The following is a 25,351-nucleotide window of genomic DNA, read 5'->3' on the forward strand; positions in this document are numbered from 1 at the left end:
TGAGTGTAATGAAGCCAATAAATAAGGAGATAGATGTTGCCATTACATAATGCACTACAAGGAGCCTTTCAATGGAAAACACCTTTAGTGGATATTTAGCTCTTCCCTGTGATCTCTGTGTAAAACTTGAATGAGTGAGAGGGCTACGGAAGGAGCTGTTCTGGGGCTCATCTTTCACTTAAGACCCCTGTGGACCACAAATTAAGGACAGCGTGGTCCCAGAGTCAGGAAGCAGGAAATCCGATCCTGGCTCTGCCAGCAGCTAGCTCCGGGAGCTAACTGTTCTCACACCCCAATCCTTCCTCTGCGAAGCCAACAGAAACCTGTGAGCCTGATCTTGCTCATGGTTGTTTCAAAGCTAAAAGGAAGAGATGATGGAAGTTCATTATTGAAATTGAGATGGTTATTACTCCTCCAGTTCCTTTAATTGATCAATTAAGAATTTCCTAAAGCATTAGTATTCAGATTAAAATGTTCTTTGGGTTAAATCCTACTTTTTGAAATAGTTATAATATTTTGAAATATTTGGTTTAATGCCATTAATTGTTAAGGTGAGTCTTATTCCCATGCCAAAGAGCAACATTATAAAAGGGCCTATTTTTTACCTTTATGGGTCATTATAATTTAATAATTATAACTCTGGGAATAAATTTAATCAAATGGAAGACTGGGCGAAACTAAATCCTTTTATGTCTGCAGGTGGTTGAAAATTTCACCAAAAAAAGGATAAATCCCTTTTATCACATCTTGGTTACTCTCAACCATCCGAACAGTTTAATTTAAATATTGTAACATTGAAGACCATTTCCCAGTGAATGCTCAGTCCCATAGCCTTCTTCTTTGGTTTGGACCAGCTCTGGTATTCCCAAAGGATTTTTTGTCCATTGACAGATATGAGCTTTCTCCCCGTCTGGAATCCAGGCCCTCCCTATAAAATCCATCATTTACCCCACTAAACTATGTGATCTCACAAATAACGATGGTAAATTTTCTTTGGAGGTTTTGTGATTTAAGAACTAATGTTATGAACCTCACAGAGACCAGGCAATATGTTTCAGTACAGCTGTAGTTATTATCAAAATAGGGTGTTGGGAGAGAACTCGGTAGAACTTGTCATCTCTAAAACAGCAGTTAGGTTCAGTGTATCACTCCCCGCCCCGCCCCCTCCCCAAATGTTTTGGTGTCATCTGAGAAACACATTACGTACCTCTTCTTACCTTGAAGGGTGGGGCTCCAAGTTGGAGGGATATCATTTGGGGGAGACCTGTTTTTTTAAGGCACATATGCTTTCTCATCATTGATTTAAAACACTGTCTCTTCTCATTCTCCAGGACAACCACACTCTGGGTTACTGCAGTCGGGTCTCATCAGCTGCTACGTCACGTATCTCACGTTCTCAGCTCTGTCCAGCAAACCTGTAGAAGTAGGTAAGCCAGCTTGTTAGGGAGCCTGTGCTTGCAGGTTGAATGTCATTTGTGGAGTGAGCACTATGTCTCTGTGAGCTATCGTTTAAGTATCAGGGATACGACACATCAAAATAGAGAGATGATCTAGACTTCTTCATTAAATGAGGTCCTCAACATGGGATATGAACATGAAACTTCCTTCTCCTGAGTCTTCCTGCTGTTCAGGAAAGACGTGAACTAAGGAGGGCTGTTGAGTTTGCTTTGAGGCCTAATCTGCATTTTCCTCCTCAGAAATACTCAAATGTTCAAGAAATAATCAAAAATATTCAAGAAAAAATTTTTTGCTCTATTTTTTTTATTATTATTTTTAGATGGTTATTAATTTTCTTTAGCTGATCATTTCTCTGACTGTAACAGAGAGTAGAAAGAGCATGGGAGTGGTTCTGCCACTTAAGTAACTTGTATGAAGTCACTTTTCTCTCCCTAGATATCTCGCCTTTAAAATAAGATTTTTTTTGTTTTTTTTTGGTTGCATCTGGTTTTTGTTGCTGCATGCGGGGCTTTCTCTAGTTGCAGGAGCGGGGGCTGCTCTTTCTTGTGGTGCGTGGGCTTCTCACTGTGGTGGCTTCTCTTGTTGCGGAGCACGGGCTCTAGGCGCGCGGGCTTCAGTAGTTGTGGTGCTCAGGCTCAGTAGTTGTGGCTCGCGGGCTCTAGAGCACAGGCTCAGTAGTTGTGGCGCACGGACTTAGTTGCTCCGTGGCATGTGGGATCCTCCCGGACCGGGGCTCGATCCTGTGTCCCCTGCATTAGCAGGTGGGTTCTTAACCATTGCGCCACCAGGGAAGCCCCTAAAATAAGAATTTTAATTATTATTTTAAGAAGATAATTAAATAAAATTCTTCTTTTATAGGGTGGTTTTTAAGATTTCAATGAGTATGTGTGTGTATGTAAGTATGAGTACAGTTCCTGGCATGTAGTAGGTGCTATATAAAGGGTGCCTATTATTCTTGTAGAGTGGTTGCAATGAATATTTGAGAACTATAAAAGCACTATTATATTATAAGCTTTCCCAGTAAAGGACCAGATTTTCTTGTGTTGATTTCCAAACTCATTATATTTCATCATCTTTATCACTTTTGTGATATATAAATGTGTATATAAATGTATACTCATATACATGTGAGTATGTTTGGGTACATTTTATCTTATATACATCAGGTGAAATACATGTACTCTCTTTTCTCTAGAATAGAAAATTGAAGTTGTTTTCCTTTTTTAAATTTAGAAAGCAAATGCAAAGATAATTTGAAACTTTTAGCATATACATGTACTACATATGGGTCTTGCCTTTATAGCTATTTATAGTACAATGCAAATATAATTGTACATCTTATATTAAGTATAGTCTATCCTGGATATTTTTTTTTTAAATCTCTCTTGACTCTAAGTTTATTTAAGTCTACTCTATTTAAGACTTTTATGAGTGTTTTGACTATGTATTAATCTCTGTTTTTAACTTAACGGGGTTTTTGGTTACAACATTTTTCTTTTTAATGGCAGGTATTACTTAAATACAGAAAAAAACTTTTATTTTTAATTTTGGGTGGTACTACTTAAATAGCAAAGTTCATATTTTGGTCAGTTTTGTAAAGAAAATTTTCATTGGCCTAAGAATAAAGATTCCTTAAACCACAGCACACACAGTTTACAGTTTCAAGTGGGAGCATCAGTAATAATTTTAGTCCAACTTTAAACTCTTAGAATGTGCATGTTTGTAAAATGGTTTCTAGCCTGTTATTTTATGTTTACGTTCCTTATTTTTGGGCAGAGTTGGCAAACAGACCCAGCTTGGGTGTTCAAAATTGAAGACTCTGTGATAGATAAAAAGTAAACGACTAGTGATGGTAATATGATACAAATCTTTGTTATGTAGCCTCTCACAATTTTTTAAAGCTCTAGACCACTTGAGGAGGTTCCCAGGTTACAGCCGTAAGATGTCATGACTGCCCTATTACCAACAGTAAAATGACTTCTCATCTGGGTGGAGGCTGTCGGCCAGATAGCAGTTCCTGCAGGTTCCTGTTTGATGTAATAGTCTTAACACTTCTCCAGGGAGGATAGACATGGAGGATGCTCTCAGTTAGCTGCACACTACCTGCCAATCAACTGCCCAATCAACTGAAAAATGACCTAAGTTTACTCTTTACTATCGTTTCAATAGTACTGAAAAATAGCACGACTCTTAGAAAGTCCTGGGACTGAAGATCCCTTTAGCACTAAGCTGGAACCCGAGGGTCTTGCTCCGAGAGGCTTCCTAGGTGGCAGAGGGTGCTTCACAGTAGTAACAATCTAGTCTGAGTCGAGTGGGACAGTAGAGGAGAAGCTTCCAGTGCTGAGTCTCACTGTTCTGCACTGCATGAATTTTCCCAAAGTGAATGCATCCCTGAGTTACAGCGGGCTTTTCTAATGTGGCTCTGATTCCTTTCCCTTTTCTTCACAAGTTCTAGATCAACATGGGAAGAATGTCACCATCTGCGTGCCTGACTTTGGTCAGGACCTGTACAGAGACAAAAACTTGGTTGCTGGACTGGGTACCACTCTGTTGTGTGCGTGCATCTTGTATTCCTGGTAAGTTTCAGGAGTTACCTAAGGCCATCTTTGCAGACTTTAAAAGTATAAGAGGAGAATTTACATACATTTTAGCAGTGTGAGGCAGCCAAACAAATACCATCTGAGGAAGAGGGAAAATGTAGCCTGAAGTAAACAGGTGGTATTACAGCATGAAATCTAGGTGTTTGGACTTCATTTGCCTAACTTGTATTTCTATGTGGTAAATAAAATAAATATATATGGTACGTTGCAATGCTTTAACAGACAGTTGAGTACTACTTGCTAAAGCATTTTTGGAGGGTAAGGGAGCACAAAGTGAGGAAGAGGTGGAATGTGCCAGAATGTTTTGGCAACTTTCTACTCCAGCGGAAATATCGTTTGTTCTCTTGTTGATGGAAAGAGTAAAAAGTAATCCATGCACAGTCATTTTGTGCTTGGTCCAGGAAAGACAGGAAACATCCCTTTTCTTTTATGCTAAAACCCACATTGCTATTAAGGAGGCGAACTCATTTCTCCAAAAGTAAGTGTGATACATAAACAGGCTGTATTGCAGATGCTTGGGGTGAGGTTTATTCCACCTTCAAAATCTGTAGAAGATACGAGAAGGAGAAAAGTAAAGGGTAGGAATGATAAGTTTCTTACTTCAGGTACATATTTCACTGATGATCAAGCTTCCCTTTGACAGTAACCCTTTCATGTTTAGGTTTTACTCCTGTGTTTTACATTTCGTTTGTTATATTTCTTCTTTATTTTTATTAAAAGAAAAAAAAAAATATATATATATATATATATATGTATATTTATTTATTTATTTATTTTGGTTATGCCGGGTCTTAGTTGCGGCATACGGGATCTTCGTTGCGGCATGTGGGCTCTTAGTTGTGGCATGCATGCGGGATCTAGTTCCCCAACCAGGGATCGAACCTGGGCCCCCTGCATTGAGAGCATGGAGTCTTACTCACCGGACCACCAGGGAAGTCCCTCGTTTGTTATATTTCAGTGTCTAAAAATTTCAGCTAGTCACAGGCACATGGTAATCTTCCTCTGGCCAAAACTGTACTATCCTGGTGGTGATAGCTTGTATAAATAGAATGTCTCTCTGAGCATGTCAGCTTTTTCTCTTAGAGCTTCTAACACCCCCTAATGCCATAGAGAGAGACCAACAGACATAGACAGACAACAGACGTAGACAAGAGAACTGAGTTTTATAAAGCACGTGTTCACAGTCATGCATCAAGCTTTCAAACGCGTGCAAGCTCTCAGCCTGTCTGTGATGTGGTGACAGCCTTTCCATGATGCAGCAGAAGGGACTGTGGTGACCGGTTTCTGGCCTTACACCGTTATTAATTCCATACTTGTTCACTGATTCGGGCCCTCGTCAATGAATGTTTTCAGGAAAGCCATAAAGGCCACCCACATTTTAATGCTGATTCTCAGCCCTTCCTTTCTTAAGTTTTTCCTTCCTGAGTCTGTTATTGTTGGGCTTTGGGGAGAAGTGTCAGCAACATGGCTAATTTTGCAATTTGTCACTCACATTTTTTTCTGCATTGGTATGTAAAAAAATATTGGTAAATCCAGTGAGGAGAAAGTAGGTTACTAAACTATAAGTGTAGAATATTCCATTTTTAAAATAAAATATAGTTGTATTTACACATGTAGAAAAACTCCTGGAAGGAGATAAACCAAGCTTGTAAGAGTGGTGGTATTAGGGATAACTTTTTTTCTGTTTTTTTCTTAAAAAAAAAAAAAAAAATTTTTTTTTTTTTTTTACAATGAGCTAGTGTTTCTTTTGTTTGTGCTATCAGAAAAAAAAAGGCTGTAAATATATTGGATACAATAAAATCATGTGTTTTTTGAGTTGCTGAATGCCTAATCCTGCATGATAAAAAATGTTTGTGCCCTTAGATAAAAATAGGGCATAGATTTGCTATAAGCCCATCAATGGAAAAGATGGCAAAAATGCTATTTAATGTGCTGATAGAACTGCCACCAGTGGTGTTGGTTTGTGGTGTGGAATTTTCACCCTGTTAGATTTTCACTGCCATCCTTGAGTGAGAAATGATGAATAAAACATTGCTCCTTTTGGAATTTAGAGGCACTTTAGTGGAGGTTGGTAAGGTCTAATCTGATATTCCCAAAAGATAACAAATTTCAAAGCTGACAGCTGCTACTTAACATCTGTCTAAATGCCAGTAACAAACTTTTTTTTTTTTCTTTCGGTACGCGGGCCTCTCACTGTTGTGGCCTCTCCCGTTGCGGAGCACAGGCTCCGGACGCGCAGGCTCAGTGGCCATGGCTCATGGGCCCAGCCGCTCTGCGGCATGTGGGATCTTCCCGGACCGGGGCGCGAACCCGTGTCCCCTGCATCGGCAGGTGGACTCCCAACCACTGCGCCACCAGGGAAGCCCAACAAACGTTTTTGAATGCTGGTAATCAAACTGCAAAACCATGGTGTGCAAAGGAACGAGGAGACAGAAAACAGCAGCCACACCGAGTGGAGCTGAGGAGTAGCCAGGCAGCTCCAGGGTATTGGTGTAACACATGGCGCGGACACACTGCCTGGTGATGGCAGGTGATTCCTCAGGGGTCAGTGAAGTGCTGCACAGGGTGGGGTGTGGGTGTCTGAGTGACTGATGTTTGCTCTGATTACCCACCACAGCTCCAGGAGGAATGGGCTTTGAGAACTTTATACCAAGCATCTTGGAGCTCAAGGGGTACTGAGTTCAGCCTAGGAGGGCCTTGAACAGGGAGGTGTGAGAGGTGACCCAATTAGGAGTGTTTCAAATCTTGACTTTCCTAGACTCAGAGGATTGAGAGATTGGAAGATACTACAGAAGGAGGCTGCGCTGCCTGGGCGAAAACTGTCATTTGAAGATGATTGCAGGAATATCTAGAATTCTCCATAGACTCTGTAGGAAGCCAGAAGATTGGGTGGTGTGTGCGTTGAAGGGAGAAGAAATCACCTGTTTTCAATGGAAGTCCAGGATTGCTTGGGATTGGGGTTAACTTTTTTTGGTAAGATCTTAGAGGCTCACTGTGCTATGTTCTCACCCAACTGGAGCCTCCTCACCCCCGACACACTCTCTCTCTCTCTCTCTCAGACACTTCTTTAGGAGGCTCTCATGATGCCCTCCAGTCTCAGTTTCTGGCTCTGTCCCAAGTCCTGCTTCTGGGCACTCACTGTGAGGATGTTTTACTCTCGGCTGTCTTAGCTTGGAAGAAGGGCTCAGCCAAAACTCACTCGCCAGCTTTGCAACTGAGGCTGCCCTTTCTCCCAAAGCCTCTTCTGCTGTACCCAGGCATTGTGCTGTGAAGAAATGTCACAGCCCGGACCCCGTCAGGAGTACCCTGATGGCTCTTTCTATAAGCGGGTGCCCCTGTACCCCCTTAGGCCTGGATCCTTGCTGTCATAGGCCCTGGCCTCCTCCACCTATTCCTTAAGTCCCTCCTTGGTCTCTAGATTTTGATTGAAATTGTTATTCTGTTGGATTCAAGTTCACAAACTGTCAGATGAGACAGGATCATGGAGTCGATCAAGTTCAATTCCCTCTTGGGAATTCTCTGACGGTCCAGTGGTTAGGACTCTGTCCTTTCATTGCCGACAGCCCGGGTTTCATCCCTGGTTGGGAAGCTAAGATCCCACAAGCTGTGCACCCCACCCCCACCCCCCCAAAAAAAGAAAAGTTCAATTCCCTCATTGTACACATAAGGAAAATTGAGATGTGGAGACTGCTCCTATATTTCTCCCCCAGTTCAGGAAACCTTTCCTTACATCTCCTTTGCTGGCGTATTAGGAGAGACAGGTTCATAGTCATTCCCCCCCACCCTGGGAAGACTTGGAGTAAGGTCCTTCACTTAGGTGGAACAATCAGCTGGATGACTTGCATAATTGCATTATTAGGAGGCATTTGTGCTGTAAAATGTTCCCCGGCTATTTCAGTTTTAGCTATGCTTAAGAGAAAAAAATAACTCTTTTTTCAGCTGTCTTAGGAATTTGAGAACAAAATTGGAAAAACTAAGAATCTTTAGTAAAGGTCAAACAACTTGCTAGTTCCAAATGGGACATTTCACAGCACTATAGCAGACCATATGGAAATAGGTGCAAGATTGGTAAGATGGCACTGGAGAGATTGGTTTAAATGGAGAAAAGTTGGCAAATCAAGGAGGGTTATCTATTCTTTTGGTGTGTTCTGGACCTACTGCTTTTATTTAAGAAGGGGGTGGGGGGAGTACCTTTTGGGAATCCTGTTACTGCCTAACCTGCCAGCTAGAAGTTTTCATGTCTCTGCATCAGGAACATGTTGAGGACCCCTTTCCACCAACTCTGGTTTCCACTGGGAACATAACAACTTGATTATACCAAGTCTGAGAACAGTCACGGGATCTCTCAAGGGCCCTGTAAGTTTGTCGGGGGCAGAATCTGTGGTCTCCGATAGGAAAGTCTGGACGTGTTGTCTAGAGATTTTCTGTGACCTAGTGGAGTTTGGCCAGTTCCCGAACCACTGAAGCAGATGTGGAGGGGCACCTGCATTGCAAATCATTCTTCCAATATGGAAGAGATTCTGGGCATGACAGAGGTTGGGAGGGGTTGGGGGTAGCAGGGAGGCGTTTTTCTTTTTTGGTTGTCACAACAAATGCAAGATGCCCCTGGCTTTTGGTGAGAGAGGGCTCGAGATAGTAAACAAATAAGGTGATTAGACCTTCTCTGTCCACTGAAGCATTGTCCCAACCAAATGCTGTCAGGCTCCTCCCACCCCCACAGGAAGTACTGGGTTAAAGTCACTCAGGCCTTAGCCCTGGAAGGGAAGAGGTTATGGATAATCCGGGAATTGTTGTCTTGTGCCGACCAGATGGGTCTTAGTAATAGCCAGAGTGCAGACAATAAGAATTTCCTAGGCTTTTAAAGAGTTTGTAAAAACAATATTTTCTCAGTAATTTTAAGAAGAGTGTTTTGTGGGTAAAGGCCATGATTGAATAAAGACCTTATTTTATGGTAACATCTACTTATAGAAGTCACATGTCACTAATGATGAACTGATTATAGGTATTTTTAGAAGAACAAAAGCTTCCCCTTTTAAAGTGCTCTCTGATGATGGAAGCAAAGTGGCAGAGGTGTCAGGATCAAAAGCTTTGCTTTTCTGAAACCATTTTATTCCCAAGAATTTATGAAATGGAATATTTATTTGAACTTTTTAAAAGAATAAATATCATCTTTCAGATGAAAATTCCAGATATTGATCTCTTCCTAAAGTTGTTACATTTTCCTCCATGGAAACGATATACTGTGTTACATCGTAATTCATATGCACAAAATGGAGCATGCCTTGAGTGCAGGAGCAAGGTGTATGTGTTTCTTGGGTGCACAGCCATTGGGAATTGTTTCTATCATTCCTCAGACCAGGTTCAAAGTCAGGAAGTGGGAGTGGAGTGGGCCTCCATTAACATCCATCTGTTCAAAGCAGACGTGAAAGTGATGCCATTGGACTTGAGTGGACCACAAAAGAAGCAATGCTCTTGGATCCCAGAGGACCTTTTTATGAGGAAAACTTTTTTTGTTTATTTGCATCTCATTGATCTCTTCTCTCCTTGGGAGAGAGGATGAGAATGAGCAGAGAAGGTAGTGCTGCGTCTTGCAGTTTATTTGGTTGAAATGAGTCTGCTAATTCCTGCCTCTCCACTAGCCCCTCCGCCCCTAGGCTAGCGCATTTGCTGCAGGAGGGCAGGGATTGTTGTGTGTTTCACCGAGTCCCCAGTGCTTAGAACAGGGCCTGGCACGTGGCACACCTTCAGTAAATATTTGCTAAATCAATCTGTAAAGATTATTCATATATATTGAATATTTTTCTATTTGCTTAAAATGGTCCTTTTTTCCCCCAGGAAAAATAAATACTTTTTTTTTTTTTTTTAAACCCCTGTAAGCCAGATTTTATAACATTTTACCTCTCTAGGCATGGGGAGAGTGGCAGGAAGAATGTTTTTTAATCACACTGATAACTACTCTGTGCTGAATTTCCAAACAGAAAACCTTGCTCTGCCAAAGGCTGATTATCACAGAAAATAGTGATGACCTTTGCTTTTCATGCCTTTGCGTTTTGTTGCCATTTCTGGCTTCTTTCATTGCTTTTGATCCCTTCTAAGTGAGACTAGTCAAAGGGAGGGGAAAGATAAAAATGAAATCTGAAAATTATTGGCATTTGAGGGAGGAGAAGCGGAAACCAATAGTGAAAAACAAGATAATAGGATCAAAAAACGACTTTTATCTTTTTTAACCTATAAACTTCTCTTTGCATAAAATGATCTCATGCAACATGGGTAAAAAACATCAGCCATCGAACAGGTCAGGCAATTTTGGAATAAAGTGGGTTGTTAAAATAGACAACTTGTATTTAAGCAGGACTGTAGGTTAGAGTGAGCCTCTCACTGGAGCCTCCACCAGGAGACTCTGCCCTCCTTCTGTGTGATATAACACGTCAATAGGCCTTGCTGACCTTTTTTGTTTATCTCTTAGTTTGACATCGACGACCAGATCAAGTTCGGATGCTCTGCAGGGGCGGTACGCAGCTCCTGACCTGGAAGTAAGCTTATTTCCTTTTCTGGCCCTGCTTCATCTCAGAAGACCCATTTTTCAGAAGGCTTTTTATGTGTTTATTTGCATCCTTAGTGGTCTGTATTCCACGATCCCATTTTTCTCCTCAGGAAGGAATACAATTTTCGTCCAGGAAAAGAAATGTCCTGAATATACTACAGGATTAAAATAAATCCTTGATCTTCCTCCAACAAATTTGGCCTCTGGTGTGGCATTCGGCCGCCCCACTCCCACCAGAGGCCTGGGTAGCTCGTTGGGCTGCTCTTTGCTCGTTTCCTCTGTTGTAACAGAATGTGTGCGGGTTGTCTTAACTTCTAGCCCATCCCCCTTGTCTTTACCTGTCTGCGCTCTCCGTACACAGCACGGCCATGAGGTCATAGGGTAGCTGTGGGAAGGAGAGGGGAGGAACGCGCCTGCGCTCTGTGCCGCCCTGCTGGGCACTGTCTGTACGTGAGCTTGTTAACTGCAGCAGCGCCAGCAGGCGGGCCATCCCATGGGGCGAAGAAGAATGGTGAACAGTCGGCGTCCGAAGAACCAGGCTGGTCAGCATTTGCCTGTCGGTCAGCAGAATGTCATTTTCTTTCTTGTGCAAACGCCTTTTTTCTGGGGCCCTCAGTGGAACATCCACCAAGGTCACAAAAGGTCTGATCAGATGGAGGCAGCCAGGAAGAGACTCAGCCCTGACCCCAAGAATGGAACGAACAGGAGGTTCCGATGGTGGCTAAGACTAGCTGTGTTCTAAGCGCTACATCTGTGACTTCACTTAATCTTCAAAGAAACCCAAGGGGGGTTTTATCTCCATTTCACAGAAGGGGGAAAAACAGAAAAGTTAAGTCCTTGAAACTTTTGATTTGCCAGCGTGTAAACCGTGCCCTCTGGTTCCAGAGTCTATGCTGTGTTCCTAACCACCACTGCCCGAGATTCAGCTGCTCTCTGCTGATTCTGCCTGGCGTCCAACCCCGGCTGCATGGAGGAAGAGCCCTGGCGTCTGTCCAGATATGCGCACTTTGTTCTGCAGTGGGTCTCTGGGGATGGCCCTCCCTGCACCTGACCTGGAGATAGTGGACCATTATGAGGGGTTGTCAGTCTGCCAGTATCATTCACCAGCTCTTTCTGTCTCTTGAAGAAGGAGAAAACTGTGCTGAGTTTGAATGGGTTACTGCCTATTCTCCAGAAGAGAATGGCCTCTAGAAGGCAAGTGGTCGTTCACACCGCTGACTGGGTCACTCCCTGCTGAGGTTGGACCGCTCTGGCTTCAATATCCCCATTGTGTCCACAGTTAAAGTGCAAAGAACAGCAAGTCTCCGAGTTAGATTTAAGAGAGGATGTTTTTCTTCGCATTCCAAGGAAAGAGCCCCAGCGTTTCCCTCTGAACTGGAGAGCACACAGGATGGAAGTTGGTTTGCTAACTCCTTGCTTCACATTTCACAGGATGTACCTTTGAAAGAGAGTTAGTCATTTCTTGTAACTTAAGCTTCAAAAGAACTGGGACCCCAGCATACGATGTCTTGGCCCCATTGAATGAATTAGTGAATCTTAGACGGTATCACTTGATCCAAGATTCTGTCAGAGCCAATCCCTCTATGACAAGTTTCCTTGATGCACGAAGGAAAAAGGGCTTGGCTTTGAGATGTATAAATGGGACGAAGGCTCAAGCTCCCACGTCCTTGCCCCTGGCTCTCTGTTCTTTGTCGTGAAACTGTTGTTAGCCGGAAGGTGCTGAGGACCCAGCACTTCGCAGACTGTCTTGGCGTGTGTAGCATTTCTTACTCTGTTTACCGGAGTACTTCTGGAATCATGGAGTAATTTTTCGTAACCTGATTTTTTTAATTGTTTATTGTTTTGAGTAGGTCAGAAACATGGCATGACATTTGGAAGGAACCAAGGACTGTTAAAGGAAAGCATCCCATCCATCGCTGTCCCCAGCACCCCTGCCCCCATGAGGCAGCCAGCGCAGAGCCTGATTTTAATAGGAAATGTGGGCAGGCCTCCTGGCCCCAGATCCCTTAGTTGTTTTACCCTTTCTGAGTCTGTCAGCCCCACCATCTCCTAGATACCATGTGCTGCCTATTGGGGTTCACTGCGTTCCTCTCCCAGGTCTGTCACCTAATTTTGTGACTTCAGGCCAGTTATTCAGCCTGCGGGACCCCAGTTTCCTCACGTGTAAACAGGATAATGATCCCAGCCCCAGGCGCCGAAGAGGATTTCATCAAGTAGCAAGTAGAGCAAAGCACCAGGAGTGAGCTCCATGAGTGTGGCGACCTTGTCTCACTCACTCTGTGTTCCAGGTTGAGTTTTCCAGAAGCAGCCACCGAGGCAGAGCCTGATATGCGGATGTTTATTAGGGATCAACTCATGTGGAAGGAGGGAAGGGGGCAGCATGGGGCAGAGGGTGAGGTCGAAGGGCACTGCAGGCTGGACAGAGCCACTGCTCACCCCCCGGGCATTCGGAGCAGATACACGACCCATCAGAGCTGTCCCCCAGGGGTCAGTGGCTGCGCCTTTACCGCCCTGCCGTGAGCCGTCATTCTGTGTGGGTTGCCCAGGATAGGCTCCCTCGAGGGTGGGGCAACCCACAGCTGGGGCAAAGCCTGGAGCTGCCTTCCAGAGCCTCGCAGTAGCTGAGCAAGCACTAAGGGAGCACCTTGGAACGGGATCTGGGTGGCTCACCTCCATGTCCTTATTTCCTGTCACTAGCCCCCAGAGCGTCTTGGAAGAACACACGTGGTCAGAACCTTTCGAAGGAGTGAAGCGTGCAGTTCGGGGCTTGGGATATAGTTCAGATGGAGAAGGTTTGGCACATAGGTGGCCTTTAGTTTTTAACCAGCGTGGAGATAGAAAAGCAGAAAGCAAGCCGCCTGACTGTTGGTTTTGCCCTCGCAGGTAGCCCGGTGTTGTTTTTGCTTCGGCTCTGGTGGAGAGGGTAAGTAGACAGCTTTCCTTCTGGGCTCCGTGTGGCCCTGCAGACCTGTAGCTCTAGTCTGTAGGCATTTGGGATTCAGGCACAAATAACTTGAGTGGTGAGAGGAAATTTTTATTCCAGAGCTGGTTTATTGTTATGTGTTACACTTTACGCATGCTTCCCAAAGGGTTGCTGGGATTCGTTTGTGTTGATATTCTGGCAAGCGAAGAACAGTCTGTATTTTGGGTCATGTTTATATAAGTTACATTACCCAGTGAGATTTCAAGGAGCGGGAGGTGCATTTTTTAAAGGAATGATAATTTGGACAATTTCTTTCGTTCAGCTTACTTTTCTTCTTGAATTAGAGCATCCCAGGGGCTTGAGAACTCTTGCTCTGCCCTCTCATTTTCTTCTGAGCTTATAATACGTTTTGTGTGTTTAAGGGCTCTCTTCTGTTAAAATAAACGTGACCGACATTAGGTAACTCATCCTGTTATAGAAGGTTTTGGGGTGAGGTGGGCGTTTGGGGCTTATGGCATAGATGAAATTGCCTGAGGGTACAAATGATTTTTGACAGCTTTTCTACTCAACAGCCCCTGGGATGGAAACTAGCGAGTGTGGCTTTGAGAAAATGGTCAACATGCGTGTGTTCACTCACTGGGCTTGTGCTCGCTTTGGGTTCACAGACACAGAAGAGCAGCAGAATGTGAAGGAGGGCCCGAGGGTCATTTATGATGAGAAGAGAAGCACTGTCTACAGCTATGCCTATTTCCACTTCGTATTCTTCTTGGCTTCCCTCTATGTGATGATGACCGTCACCAACTGGTTCAAGTGAGTGGCCCCGTTGTCTTAGATGTTTTAGAAGTTGTTAAAAGAAAAGTCTTTTAAAAACATCCTATTCTTTTTTTTTTTACATCTTTATTGGAGTATAATTGCTTTACAATGGTGTGTTCGTTTCTGCTTTATAACAAAGTGAATCAGTTATACATATACATATGTTCCCATATCTCTTCCCTCTTGCGTCTCCCTCCTTCCCACCCTCCCTATCCCACCCCTCTAGGTGGTCACAAAGCACTGAGCTGATCTCCCTGTGCTATGCCGCTGCTTCCCACTAGCTATCCATTTTATGTTTGGTAGTGTATATATGTCCATGCCACTCTCTCACTTCGTCCCAGCTTACCCTTCCCCCTCCCCGTATCCTCAAGTCCGTTCTCTAGTAGGTCTGTGTCTTTATTCCTGTCTTACCCCTAGATTCTTCTTGACATTTTTTTTTCCCTTAAATTCCATATATATGTGTTAGCATACGGTATTTGTCTTTCTCTTTCTGACTTACTTCACTCTGTATGACAGACTCTGGGTCCATCCACCTCATTACAAATAGCTCAATTTCGTTTCTTTTTATGGCTGAGTAATATTCCATTGTATATATGTGCCACATCTTCTTTATGCATTCATCCGATGATGGACACTTAGGTTGTTTCCATCTCCTGGCTATTGTAAATAGAGCTGCAGTGAACATTGTGGTACATGACTCTTTTTGAATTATGGTTTTCTCAGGGTATATGCCCACTAGTGGGATTGCTGGGTCGTATGGTAGTTCTATTTGTAGTTTTTTAAGGAACCTCCATCCTGTTCTCCTTAGTGACTGTACCAATTTACATTCCCACCAACAGTGCAGGAGGGTTCCCTTTTCTCCACACCCTCTCCAGCATTTATTGTTTCTAGATTTTTTGATGATGGCCATTCTGACTGGTGTGAGATGATATCTCATTGTAGTTTTGATTTGCATCTCTCTAATGATTAATGATGTTGAGCATTCTTTCATGTGTTTGTTGGCAGTCTGTATATCTTCTTTGGAGAAATGTCTATTTAGGTCTTCTGCCCATTTTTGGATTGGGTTGTTTGTTAAAAACATCCTGTTCTTTACAGCCCGAAGATCAGATCTCTTGGAGTCAACTAACTTCTTCTCCAAGTGCTGCTGTACTCATCTTCACAGAAACAGTCCGCGTTCCTGACAGTCTGTCAGCATGCTTTTTAAAACAATATTTATTTATTTATTTGGCTGCGCCAGGTCTTAGTTGAGGGATCTTTCCGTTGCAGCATGCGGGATTTTGTTCCCTGACCAGGGATCAAACCCGGGCCCCCTGCATTGGGAGCGTGGAGTCTTAACCACTGGACCACCAGGGAAGTCCCTCTGTTGGCATGCTTTTAAGCCTGGCAGTTGGTGATACTTACTGCAGCTTTAAGAAAATGGGAGGTTAATGGCACGTGGGCAGTCTTGAGAACATAGTAACAGTGAGGAGGAAGAACATGGAATTCTGCCTTTAAGAAAGAGAAGATACTCTTTTTTTCTACTTTGTACTTTGTCTTTTTTTTTTTTTACACTTTCATTACAAAAGTTTGAAACATCTTCTTAAAAAAAACTAACATATGGACTTCCCTGGTGGTCCAGTAGTTAAGACTCCCTGCTTCCACAGCAGGGGGCGCGGGTTTGCCAGCGTGGCATAGCCAAGAAAAAGGTGAAAGTGTGAAAAGTAACAATGGACCCCCCCACCCCATAACCACTGGTAACTATATGGTATGTATCCTTTCATTCCTTTTCTGTGTATTTATAAGCCTATATAATTTTTTTTTTTTTTTTTTTTTTGCGGTATGCGGGCCTCTCACTGTTGTGGCCTCTCCCGTTGTGGAGCCTGTGCTCCGGATGCGCAGGCTCAGCGGCCATGGCTCACGGGCCCAGCCGCTCCGCGCCATGTGGGATCTTCCCAGACCAGGGCACGAACCCGTGTCCCCTGCATCGGCAGGCGGACTCTCAACCACTGCGCCACCAGGGAAGCCCTAGCCTATATAATTTTTAAAACATAAACGTGATTACACATATTCTCCCCCTTGAGGGTTGTTTTTTAACTTACGTGATGGGCAATACATGATGGGCCTGACTTTCCCTGTCACTACATGGAGATTCTTTTTGATTCCTTTTGGAGATTTCTTTGACCGATCCAAAGTTTCTGTTGCATCATAATTTGTTGTGCCTGAGGATATACCTAACATAGACATTAGAATAACTTAGGATAGACATTAAGACTCATTGTACAACAAACATGTGAGTGACTCCTTCATGCCACACTGCTGTGGGTGGTAGGGACTATATTCTAATAGGGGAGATGGACGGTGATCCACATCAAATACAGTGTGTCAAACAGTGATGACTACTGGGGAGAAAAATGAAGAAGAGGAATGAGGAGTACCCAGTGGGGTCGCGGATGCTGGGGGCAGCGGTTTCAAATAGAGTGATGGGGAAGGCTTCCCTGAGGAGATTCTTCCCCAACATCCTGAGGGAGAAGAGGGTGTTAGAGCCTCTAATGCTTCCCAGTGATACCTGGAGAATTCCTGGAAAATTTTGGCTTCGGAAGTTTAAGAAAGGATGGAGGCAGAAAATAACATGTCAAGGATGTGGAGACACTGGAACCCCCTCTCACTCCTGGTAGGTAAAATGGTGCAGCCACTTTGGAAAATAGTTCCTCAAAAATGTTGAACACAGAGTTATTATATGATGCAGCAATTCCACTCCTAGTTATATAACCAAGAGAAAAAAAAACCACATATGTCCATGTAAAAACTTGTACACAAATGTTCATAATAGCATCATTCATAATAGCCGAAAAGTGGAAACAACCAAATGTCCATCAGCTGACACATGGATAAACAAAAGGTGCTATATCCACGCAATGGAATATGCCTCAGCAACAGAAAGGAATAAAGTGCTGTTACATACTACAACGTGGATACACCCTGAAAACAGTATGCTGAGCGAAAAAAGCCAGTCACAAGAGGCCACATGATTCCATGCATGGTGACATGTCCGGAATAGGCAAAGCCATACGGACAGAAAGTGGATAAATGCATGGCAGGGGCTGGCAGGAGGAGGGAAATGAGAGGGCCGCTGAAGGGTGCAGGGTTTCTTTCTGGGGGGATGAGAATGTTCTAAAATTGATTGTGGTGATGTTACACAAGTCTATGAATATAATAAAAATCGTGTACTTTAAGTGGGTGTGAATTACACCTGAGTTGAGTTGCCAGGGAAAAAAAGAAAGGCTGGAGGTGGTGGAAGCAGGGAGAGACAAGACTTGGTGGAAGAGACCTTCTCACCACCTGTTCTCACCCTGCACTGATCACAACTGGGTCTCTTGTTTCCGCAGCTATGAAAGTGCCAACATTGAAACCTTCTTCAGCGGGAGCTGGTCCATCTTCTGGGTCAAGATGGCTTCCTGCTGGATATGTGTGCTGTTATACCTGGGAACGCTGGTCGCTCCCCTCTGTCGACCCTCTCCGCACTTCTCCGTGTGAGGATCTGAGCAATCTCCTAGGTTCTGCAGGCTGGAAGTGACGTCCTTTGAACAAACGTACCAGGAGTCTGAGCAGTGACTGGTACTTTGTGACAAGCTGGCATTCCCCCTGGCTGGCTTGAGTGGGTCTAAAAAAACTTAACAGGGGGAAAAAAAAAATCACCTGCTTATCTTTTTTAATTCTGAAATTTGAAAAGAAGCTACCAGTTTGTCCCCCGAAAATTGAAATTTTCACCCGAGTGGATCCTGAGTATATATTTTGTATGTGTCTTACCCCTAAAAACTGGGATAGTAGTTAGGCAAGTATTTTCCTTCTGTATGTTTTTACCAAAACAGAGTTTGGGACATGACATTTTATCACAGGGAGAAAAGCTTACCTTGTGTGGCCTATTATTCCTATCCCTGAAATAGAAAGACATGACAGAATCTGGGGCCCTAAGCTCCTGACAGAACGCAGACCCCTCTCCCACACCTCGGCCTGCGGGACCCCTGCTCCTGGTTCCCTGCTATTTATTGGCTACAAGAGGAAGCATCTGCTTTTAACTCCACCCTTGTGCTGTTTCCTCCCAGCGCCCAAACGTTTCCCTTTGAAGTTGTGATGCTGGGAATCACAGACTTCACTCTGTCCTTGCCCTTCCCAGAGCTCCCCTCATCCTTTCTGGGTTCAACATCTTTGTTGTAATGTGAAAAAGCACAATTTGTCATCACCACCCATGTGATCCCCCACCAGGTTATCACTACCTGATCTGAGTTACTGCAATACTATGACTCTTACACGTGGTGTTACTCACTGATTAGAGAACAATATTCGTGTTGTTTTCTTTGCTATAGTTCTTGTTTGTGGATTGATATTCATGATACTTTAGGACCTTACCTGGGAAGTTGCTTCTTGACTGAAGCCTGCTGCGCCCCTCTTTCCATTACTAAAGTCAGCCAGTTTTCTCTTCCACTTGAGGCCTTCGAAATTGTAAAAGCAAAAGGACTTTTGTTTTCCAGACCTGTAATGTGACCACACCGTTAATGTCCATTATGATTTTGGGGGTGGATTTGCTGAGGTGAGGACCACAGGCAACACCTCAAACAGGGCTGACCAGGTAAGGCCTCCAGTTATACAAGTTGTACAAGTGACCAGATATACTTAGAAGAAAGGGTGGGTGGGGGGGAGGTATTTAACTAAGCCATAAGCAAAAGCCGCAGAAATTTCCAAAATACATACTTTTAAGGTGATACTGAAGAAAGATTTGACTCTAGGCAGCTGCCCAAGAAGACGTCCATTTTCAGTGCTGATACTCTCAGCCAGGGAAGAGTTTACGCAGTGGAAAGTCCATCAGAGACCCTGATGGAGGACAGTGGGCACCCTCCTCTTAGTATTTCATGCAGGATGGAAAGAATCCTCTCAGCACCCGGGCAGAGAGGGTCTGAGGATGAAAAGATTTGGCCTGTACTTTTTGTGCCCTGCTGTATGCATTGGGTCCCACCTAAGCTGGCCTCCAGTGTGCCAAATGCCGGCCTGGGAAATTAGTCTAGTTCTTCATTTCCACTCACTGCTTTGCCCTCCTTTCAAGAAAATTGGGGGGCGGGGCTCAAGCAATGGATGAATTCCTCCAGGAACTTATTTACAGTGTTGGAGGTTCGCTCATTGTGTGTGTGTGTGAGAGCCTTGTTTTGTAAACTTTATCAAGTTGTTTTCAGACCAGGAGCTCTTTGAGCTCAGTGGTCCAGAGATCTTCTGTAGGCACAAAATGAATGGCCGCTATGCGTAGCCCGAGGTTAAGCCAGTGGGAGTGTGAGCTCTGTGGGTCGGACAGGTGGAGGGAGTGGGATTGTGTGTGTCGCAGCATCCTGGCAGAGGCCACCGCAGCGGCCGGTGCAGTGACACGGGCTCTGGGTAAGCCGAAAGGAGAGGCAGCTCAGGAGCCGGGGTGCCGTCAGTGACTGGTTTCGTTGTGTCTTCTCCCTGCTGGGGTCTAGTGGGGTCTGGCATCCAGCCGTGTGACTTTAGAACTGGCCCTTCTGGCAGGTCAAGGTCAAGCTGACCAGGCCCTGTGTTCCTTAGCGGGCCTTCGTTGGGCCCTTCCTGTGCTGAAGGAAGCTCAGGGAGACACAGAGGAAAGGACATTGCCAGTGGCCAGGCCCTGGGAGCTTCCTTCCTTAGCCGCCCAAATTCTCCTACAGCCAACCCCCATTTTCCAGCTGCTTAAGACTAATAATGTTCCTTTCTGAAGGTTGGTCTGACACAAGAAGGAGAGTTACAGTCACTCTGATTTTTATTCTCAACTGAAAATTTAAGCACGCTTATCTGAATGATCAAGAGATGTAGGTGTTCTCTGAGGACAGAGGGCATATAAATAAGTTGACTTTAATGATTATTAATTGTAATAAACAATACTCAGGTGATAAGTCAACATTCATGGGTTTAAAAAACCTACATTTTTGTGCTATTGTGTTTTAAGAAACTGGAAACATTGTGCCAATTGCTCTGAGTTGCTCTTAAGGATGATGTTCATTTGATAAATTCACTGATAATCTTTTTAAAATAATAGACTTCTGCTTCCTACAACTTCTTATACATGATTTAAAAAGTGCATTCCCGGAAGCTGCTGGTCAGACTCCTTTAGTGATGAAAGCCGAAGATATTTTAAAACTGTGTATGCTTCCTCTGTGCCGTTCATCCGATGAGGAAATTTTTTCCCCTCTCATTTTCACGAGTACAGACACTTAAGTAGGGGAAGGGATTCTTCTGGGAGTGTTGCAGTGTATGTCTAGATATGTCACCTGACTGAAGACCAGAGACTTTTTTGTCAAAGGCTTTTGGAAACCCTACTTTGTCCTCACTGGGTTGAATTTTTTAATACTGGTTAGTTGGTTTTTTTGTTCTCACAGTTTCTTGGGAAATGGCTTGAAAGAATTGTTCCAGAGGTCTTTGGAGCTCCTTTGTAGAGTAGATGGGCCATGTGCGTGTGGACTGATGGAGGGTGGGGTTATTGGGGATTTCGGGTTCTGGTGCCCATCAGAATGGCTAACAGAGGGGCTCCCACACCCCATTGTTTATTTCCAGTTGCTCAGCGGTGCCTTCATTATGGGTGACCTCTGTGCAGTGCTAATTCCCCCCAAATTGTCACCTTCTGCCTTTTTAAGATTATGTGCTTAATTTTGGCCAGAAGTTTACTACCATTGGTGCTTCCTGTTACCCTGCAAAGGGAATTCCAGAGCCTGTGTGCATTTAAGCTGCCTAGGCCTTTTTTCTCCTTTGACTGCCTTTCTAACGAGCATCTCATCTTGGTATGTATTCATGTCCTACCCCTCTTGGAAGTGAAAGGCGGTTTTAGTTATAACTAAGAAGGTTGTGACCTTGGGCCAAGACACCCCGTGTCCAGAGAGCACGCTGGGCCCTCCTTAATCAGGTACAGTGCCAATGCCCCTGGATTCATGGCATTCTCTATAGGGTATTCTCCTTAATTTACTAAATCCCTTTGGCCTTGTTCTTAACTGTGTTTCCTGCCATCTTTAATATATTTGTAAAGCCTCAGACATTTTAATCCAGTTTTGCATTTTAGGCAGAAATGCGTTCTCTAATGTTAGACCTGCTTCACAGGACACAGATCTTTTGAATTGATGCTAGCCATTCTAAAGACCTCTCGCTCTTTTTTCTTTTTTTCACCCTTCCTCAGTAAATCATTTGCAGAGGCGTTCATTTTGAAAGGAGGAAATATTTGGCTTTTACCAAAGAGGTGTTCTTTTTTTAAAAGCAAAATCCTTTCAGCAAAAACTTACTTGGGGAAGGGTGGATTAAGAATGCATTTGTCCACATCCACTTCTATAGGTGTTTAATCATATTTATGTGAGTAAAATGTTGGAAGAATTCTTTTTTTTTTTTTTTTTTTTAGAAGAATTCTTTAAGGTAATCCTTTGTGGTGAAGGATCCTGGGAAATTCTCTCAGGTAAAGAAAGCTTGTAGCAGATGGGTAATATATGTCTTGAGAGCTATTTATAAGAAATTTAAGGATTGTTTTGTTTTCCTTTATTAAAGATTTAAGATTTTTTTACTTTGCAAAAAAAAAAACTACAAAAGTTTTATAGTCATAACTTTGTTACTTTTTTTTTTAACTTTTCTGAAATAATTAGATGTAGCCAAATTATGTGGTTATGTTTTGCTATGTTAGAATTTGAAAATGTAATATGTGTAGTAAATCTACTGTTTGAAATTTATAATGCTCTCAGATATGGTTGGAGTTTTGGTAACTTTTAAAATAGTTATTGTTTTTCCTTTAAGTCACAAAGGCAACTATGGATTTATGTTTGTTATCTTGGATGCTAATTTTTCTATGAAGCAGCCGAAGTTGACCAGTCTTTTCCTAGGTAGAATACTCAAAACTTGTTAACTTTAATAAAATTGAAAACTGTTGTTTTTTTCTCCCTTCTGTTGAATGCATTTGTAATTAAAGTCTTCCAGGTACTGTTTTCCAAAGATGTCTTCAGGTGTTAATTCGCTCTCTCTTAAGCTTCATAGAGTCTGTTCTGGTTCTAGAGAATGAAAATTCAAACAGGAAAACCCAGGCTTTTTGCCTTCTTTCTCTCTGAAAGCCCCTGCAGCCTGCTTCCTTTTTCTTATTTTTACGATAACGACACTCTGTCTTAAATATGAGAATTAGAGTAAGTCTTTAAACAAGGTAGTGTGAGTTCTCCAACATGGTTCTTCTTTTTCAAGATCTGGCTATTCTAGGCCTTTTGCATTTCCCTCTGAAGTTTGGAATTAACTTGCCAGTTCCCTTGATTTGGGATGGCATTGAGTCATTAGATCAATTTAGGAAGAATTGACTTGATAACAACATTAAGTCTTCTGATGTATGATTGTATCTTTCATTTACATAGGCCTTTTAAATTTTCTTTAGCCGTATTGAATGATACTTTTGTTTTTATTAAAATATCTTTGTATGGGATTTAATCTTGATACTTCCAATTCTCATTTGTATGTGAGGTTAGTATCCTGATATTTTTAATAGTATGTGTCGCATAATGTAAAACTTACTATCTTAACTGTTTTTTAGTGTGTAGTCAGCAGTGTTAAATACATGTCGACTGGAAAAAAAAAAAAGCACAACGTGAGAGTTGTGAGTTATGTTTTATTTGGAGCAAAATGGGAACTATAGCCCAAGAGACAGCATTTCAGATAGCTCTGAGGAACTGTTCCGAAGAGGTGGCGGCGGGGGGTGGGAGGGGAAGGTCAGTGTATTAGGAGCAGACGTCACCATGAAAGATTTTAGTGCTTTTCTAGATATGAGGAGGTGCAAGAATTGGGCTCATAATCTTCTGCAAACATCTAACTATCTGAAGCCCTGTTCTGCCAGTTTTTCCCAGAGCACAGAATGCCTCATTCCTGATCTCCACCCTGAACTCCTTTCAGGGGGTGTTGAAGGTCAGCGGTCCCAGCAGCTTGTGATTTAATCCTTGTAGAGGCAGGTGGCAGGTGCCAACCTTGAGTTGGCATACATCTACATTGTTGTGCGGCCAATCTCCAGGATTCTTTTCCTCTGGCAAAGGTCTAACTCTCTACCCATTGAACAGCAACTCTCCGTTCCCCTCTCGCCAGCCCCTGGCAGCCACCACCCACCATCCTACTTTCTACCTCTATGAATTTGCCAATCCCCACCCTCTACCACTTCTTCCCACATAAATGCTGACATTGCTCAGGTGTTCTGGCGTTTGTGTTTTGAGGTTCACCACTTTTTGTTGTAAGTGTTTTCCATGGGGTTTTTGGTTGTGTTACCCTCTCGCACTGTTTTTGTGTAGGAACTCAGAAAGATCCAAAAACTATGCTTCTGTCATTTCTTCTATTCACTCTTGAATTGAACCGGCTGCAGTAAAGCTTTCACACATCCTTTTTCAGAAAGTGCTTTTCAAAGTCATTGGTAACCTTCATGTTGCTGAATCCATTGTCCTCATCTTACTTGACCTACCAGCACTTGGCAGTATTAACTGTCAACTAAATTACAAACCTTGTTCAGATTTTACCGGTTTTTACATACACTTAACCCCACCTTTTGAAAGGGATTGTCTATTGTATTTATCCTGTCCCTGTTCACATTGCCCTTAAGATCATGGGAGGCAAATAACTTGTCTTTTGGGACTTCCCTGGTGGTGCAGTGGTTAAGAATCTGCCTGCCAATGCAGGGGACACGGGTTTGATCCCTGGCCCGGGAAGATCCCACATGCTGTGGAGCAACTAAGCCCATACGCCACAACTACTGAGCCTGCGCTCTAGAGCCCGTGAGCCACAACTACTGAGCCCATGTGCCACAACTACTGAAGCCTGAGCACCTAGAGCCCGTGCTCCGTAACAAGAGAAGCCACTGCAATGAGAAGCCCACGCACCACAACAAAGAGCAGCCCCCGCTCGCCTCAACTAGAGAAAGCCCACGCGTAGCAACGGAGACCCAATGCAGCCAATAAATAAATAAATAAATAAACAAAAAAACTTGTCTTTTTAGTTTTCCAGTCTCTGCACCCACAGAACGACATCCAAGGAACCACCCCTGGAAGCATCATCCACAACAGGACGTGACTTAGTTCTAAGCCCCACCTTCTGGGTCATCCTTCTTTTTCCTTAAAAAAAGGCCTGATTTGTAGCTGAACAGTTTGCTCAGCCTGCTTCCTGCCCATAAGTGGTTGGGAGCCCAGTGGCTTCAATATGAACCGTCTCTGTCCCTGTCGCTATTGGTACAAGCTGGTGGTGCTTTTGTTAGTTCAATTCTCTTAAAAACATTGTGTGACTCTTACTGGGATTCACTATGTTAGGTAAAACCATGCCCACCAATCTTTTCCAGATACACTCCCCTCTACTTCGGGCTACAGGTCAGAGTGCTGTGTGACAATACCCTTATTCTTACAGAAGCCCTTTTATCTAGCTGAGATTAGGAGACGCACTAGCCAGGAGGATTTGAGACGCACCTCCTTAAATCTTTGAGGTCATAATAAGAGGCTTTATCTTGACCTTGAGGCCACACTTTATTTGTGGCATCTTAGAAATGATGAGTAGTTAAAAAAATAGTGTTGTTGAAAAAATATTTCATTGAATGTGTTTCAGTGTGTTGTTAAATGAAAAGTAATTTAGAAAACCATATATACAGTGTGATCCAAATCCTGCCTGTGTGAACTCTTAAAGAGAAAATTATTCTCATACTTGTTAAAACAGTAATACTTGGGAATTCCTTGGCAGTCCAGTTGTTAGGACTCGGTGCTTTCACTGCGGGAGCCTGGGTTCAATCCCTGGTCGGGGAACTAAGATCCTGCATGCCCCATGGTGCGGCCAAAAAAAACAAAAAACAAAAAACAATGACAACAACAACACAGTAAGACTTTATTCAAGTCCATTCAATAGGAGTTTTGCAATAGGGCAGAGAGATCAGGCTCAACTCAATACAAGGACAGTGGGGATTGATAACCAACAAGCAGAGGGAGGGGGTCCAGTAGATGGAAAATTATAAGAGGAGACCTCAGGGGG

The 25,351-nt window shown here is 43.4% G+C and overlaps 1 protein-coding gene across 4 annotated transcripts in view; it reads left to right on the forward strand.

Moving 5' to 3' along the window:
• Nucleotides 1–22,318, forward strand: part of SERINC5 (serine incorporator 5) — a 178,684-nt gene extending 156,366 nt beyond the window's left edge. For all 4 annotated transcript variants that reach the window (XM_049707759.1, XM_049707758.1, XM_012537375.3 and 1 more), the window contains 6 exons: nucleotides 1,332–1,427; nucleotides 3,908–4,034; nucleotides 10,525–10,591; nucleotides 13,486–13,525; nucleotides 14,191–14,335; nucleotides 17,704–22,318. In XM_049707759.1, coding sequence (XP_049563716.1) covers nucleotides 1,332–1,427; nucleotides 3,908–4,034; nucleotides 10,525–10,591; nucleotides 13,486–13,525; nucleotides 14,191–14,335; nucleotides 17,704–17,851 — 623 coding nt within the window. In that variant the 3' untranslated portion in view covers nucleotides 17,852–22,318. The remainder of the gene's footprint in view (nucleotides 1–1,331; nucleotides 1,428–3,907; nucleotides 4,035–10,524; nucleotides 10,592–13,485; nucleotides 13,526–14,190; nucleotides 14,336–17,703) is intronic.
• Nucleotides 22,319–25,351: the final 3,033 nt, after the last annotated feature.

Source organism: Orcinus orca, chromosome 3 (assembly GCF_937001465.1).
Source record: "Orcinus orca chromosome 3, mOrcOrc1.1, whole genome shotgun sequence".
Lineage (NCBI taxonomy): Eukaryota > Metazoa > Chordata > Mammalia > Artiodactyla > Delphinidae > Orcinus > Orcinus orca.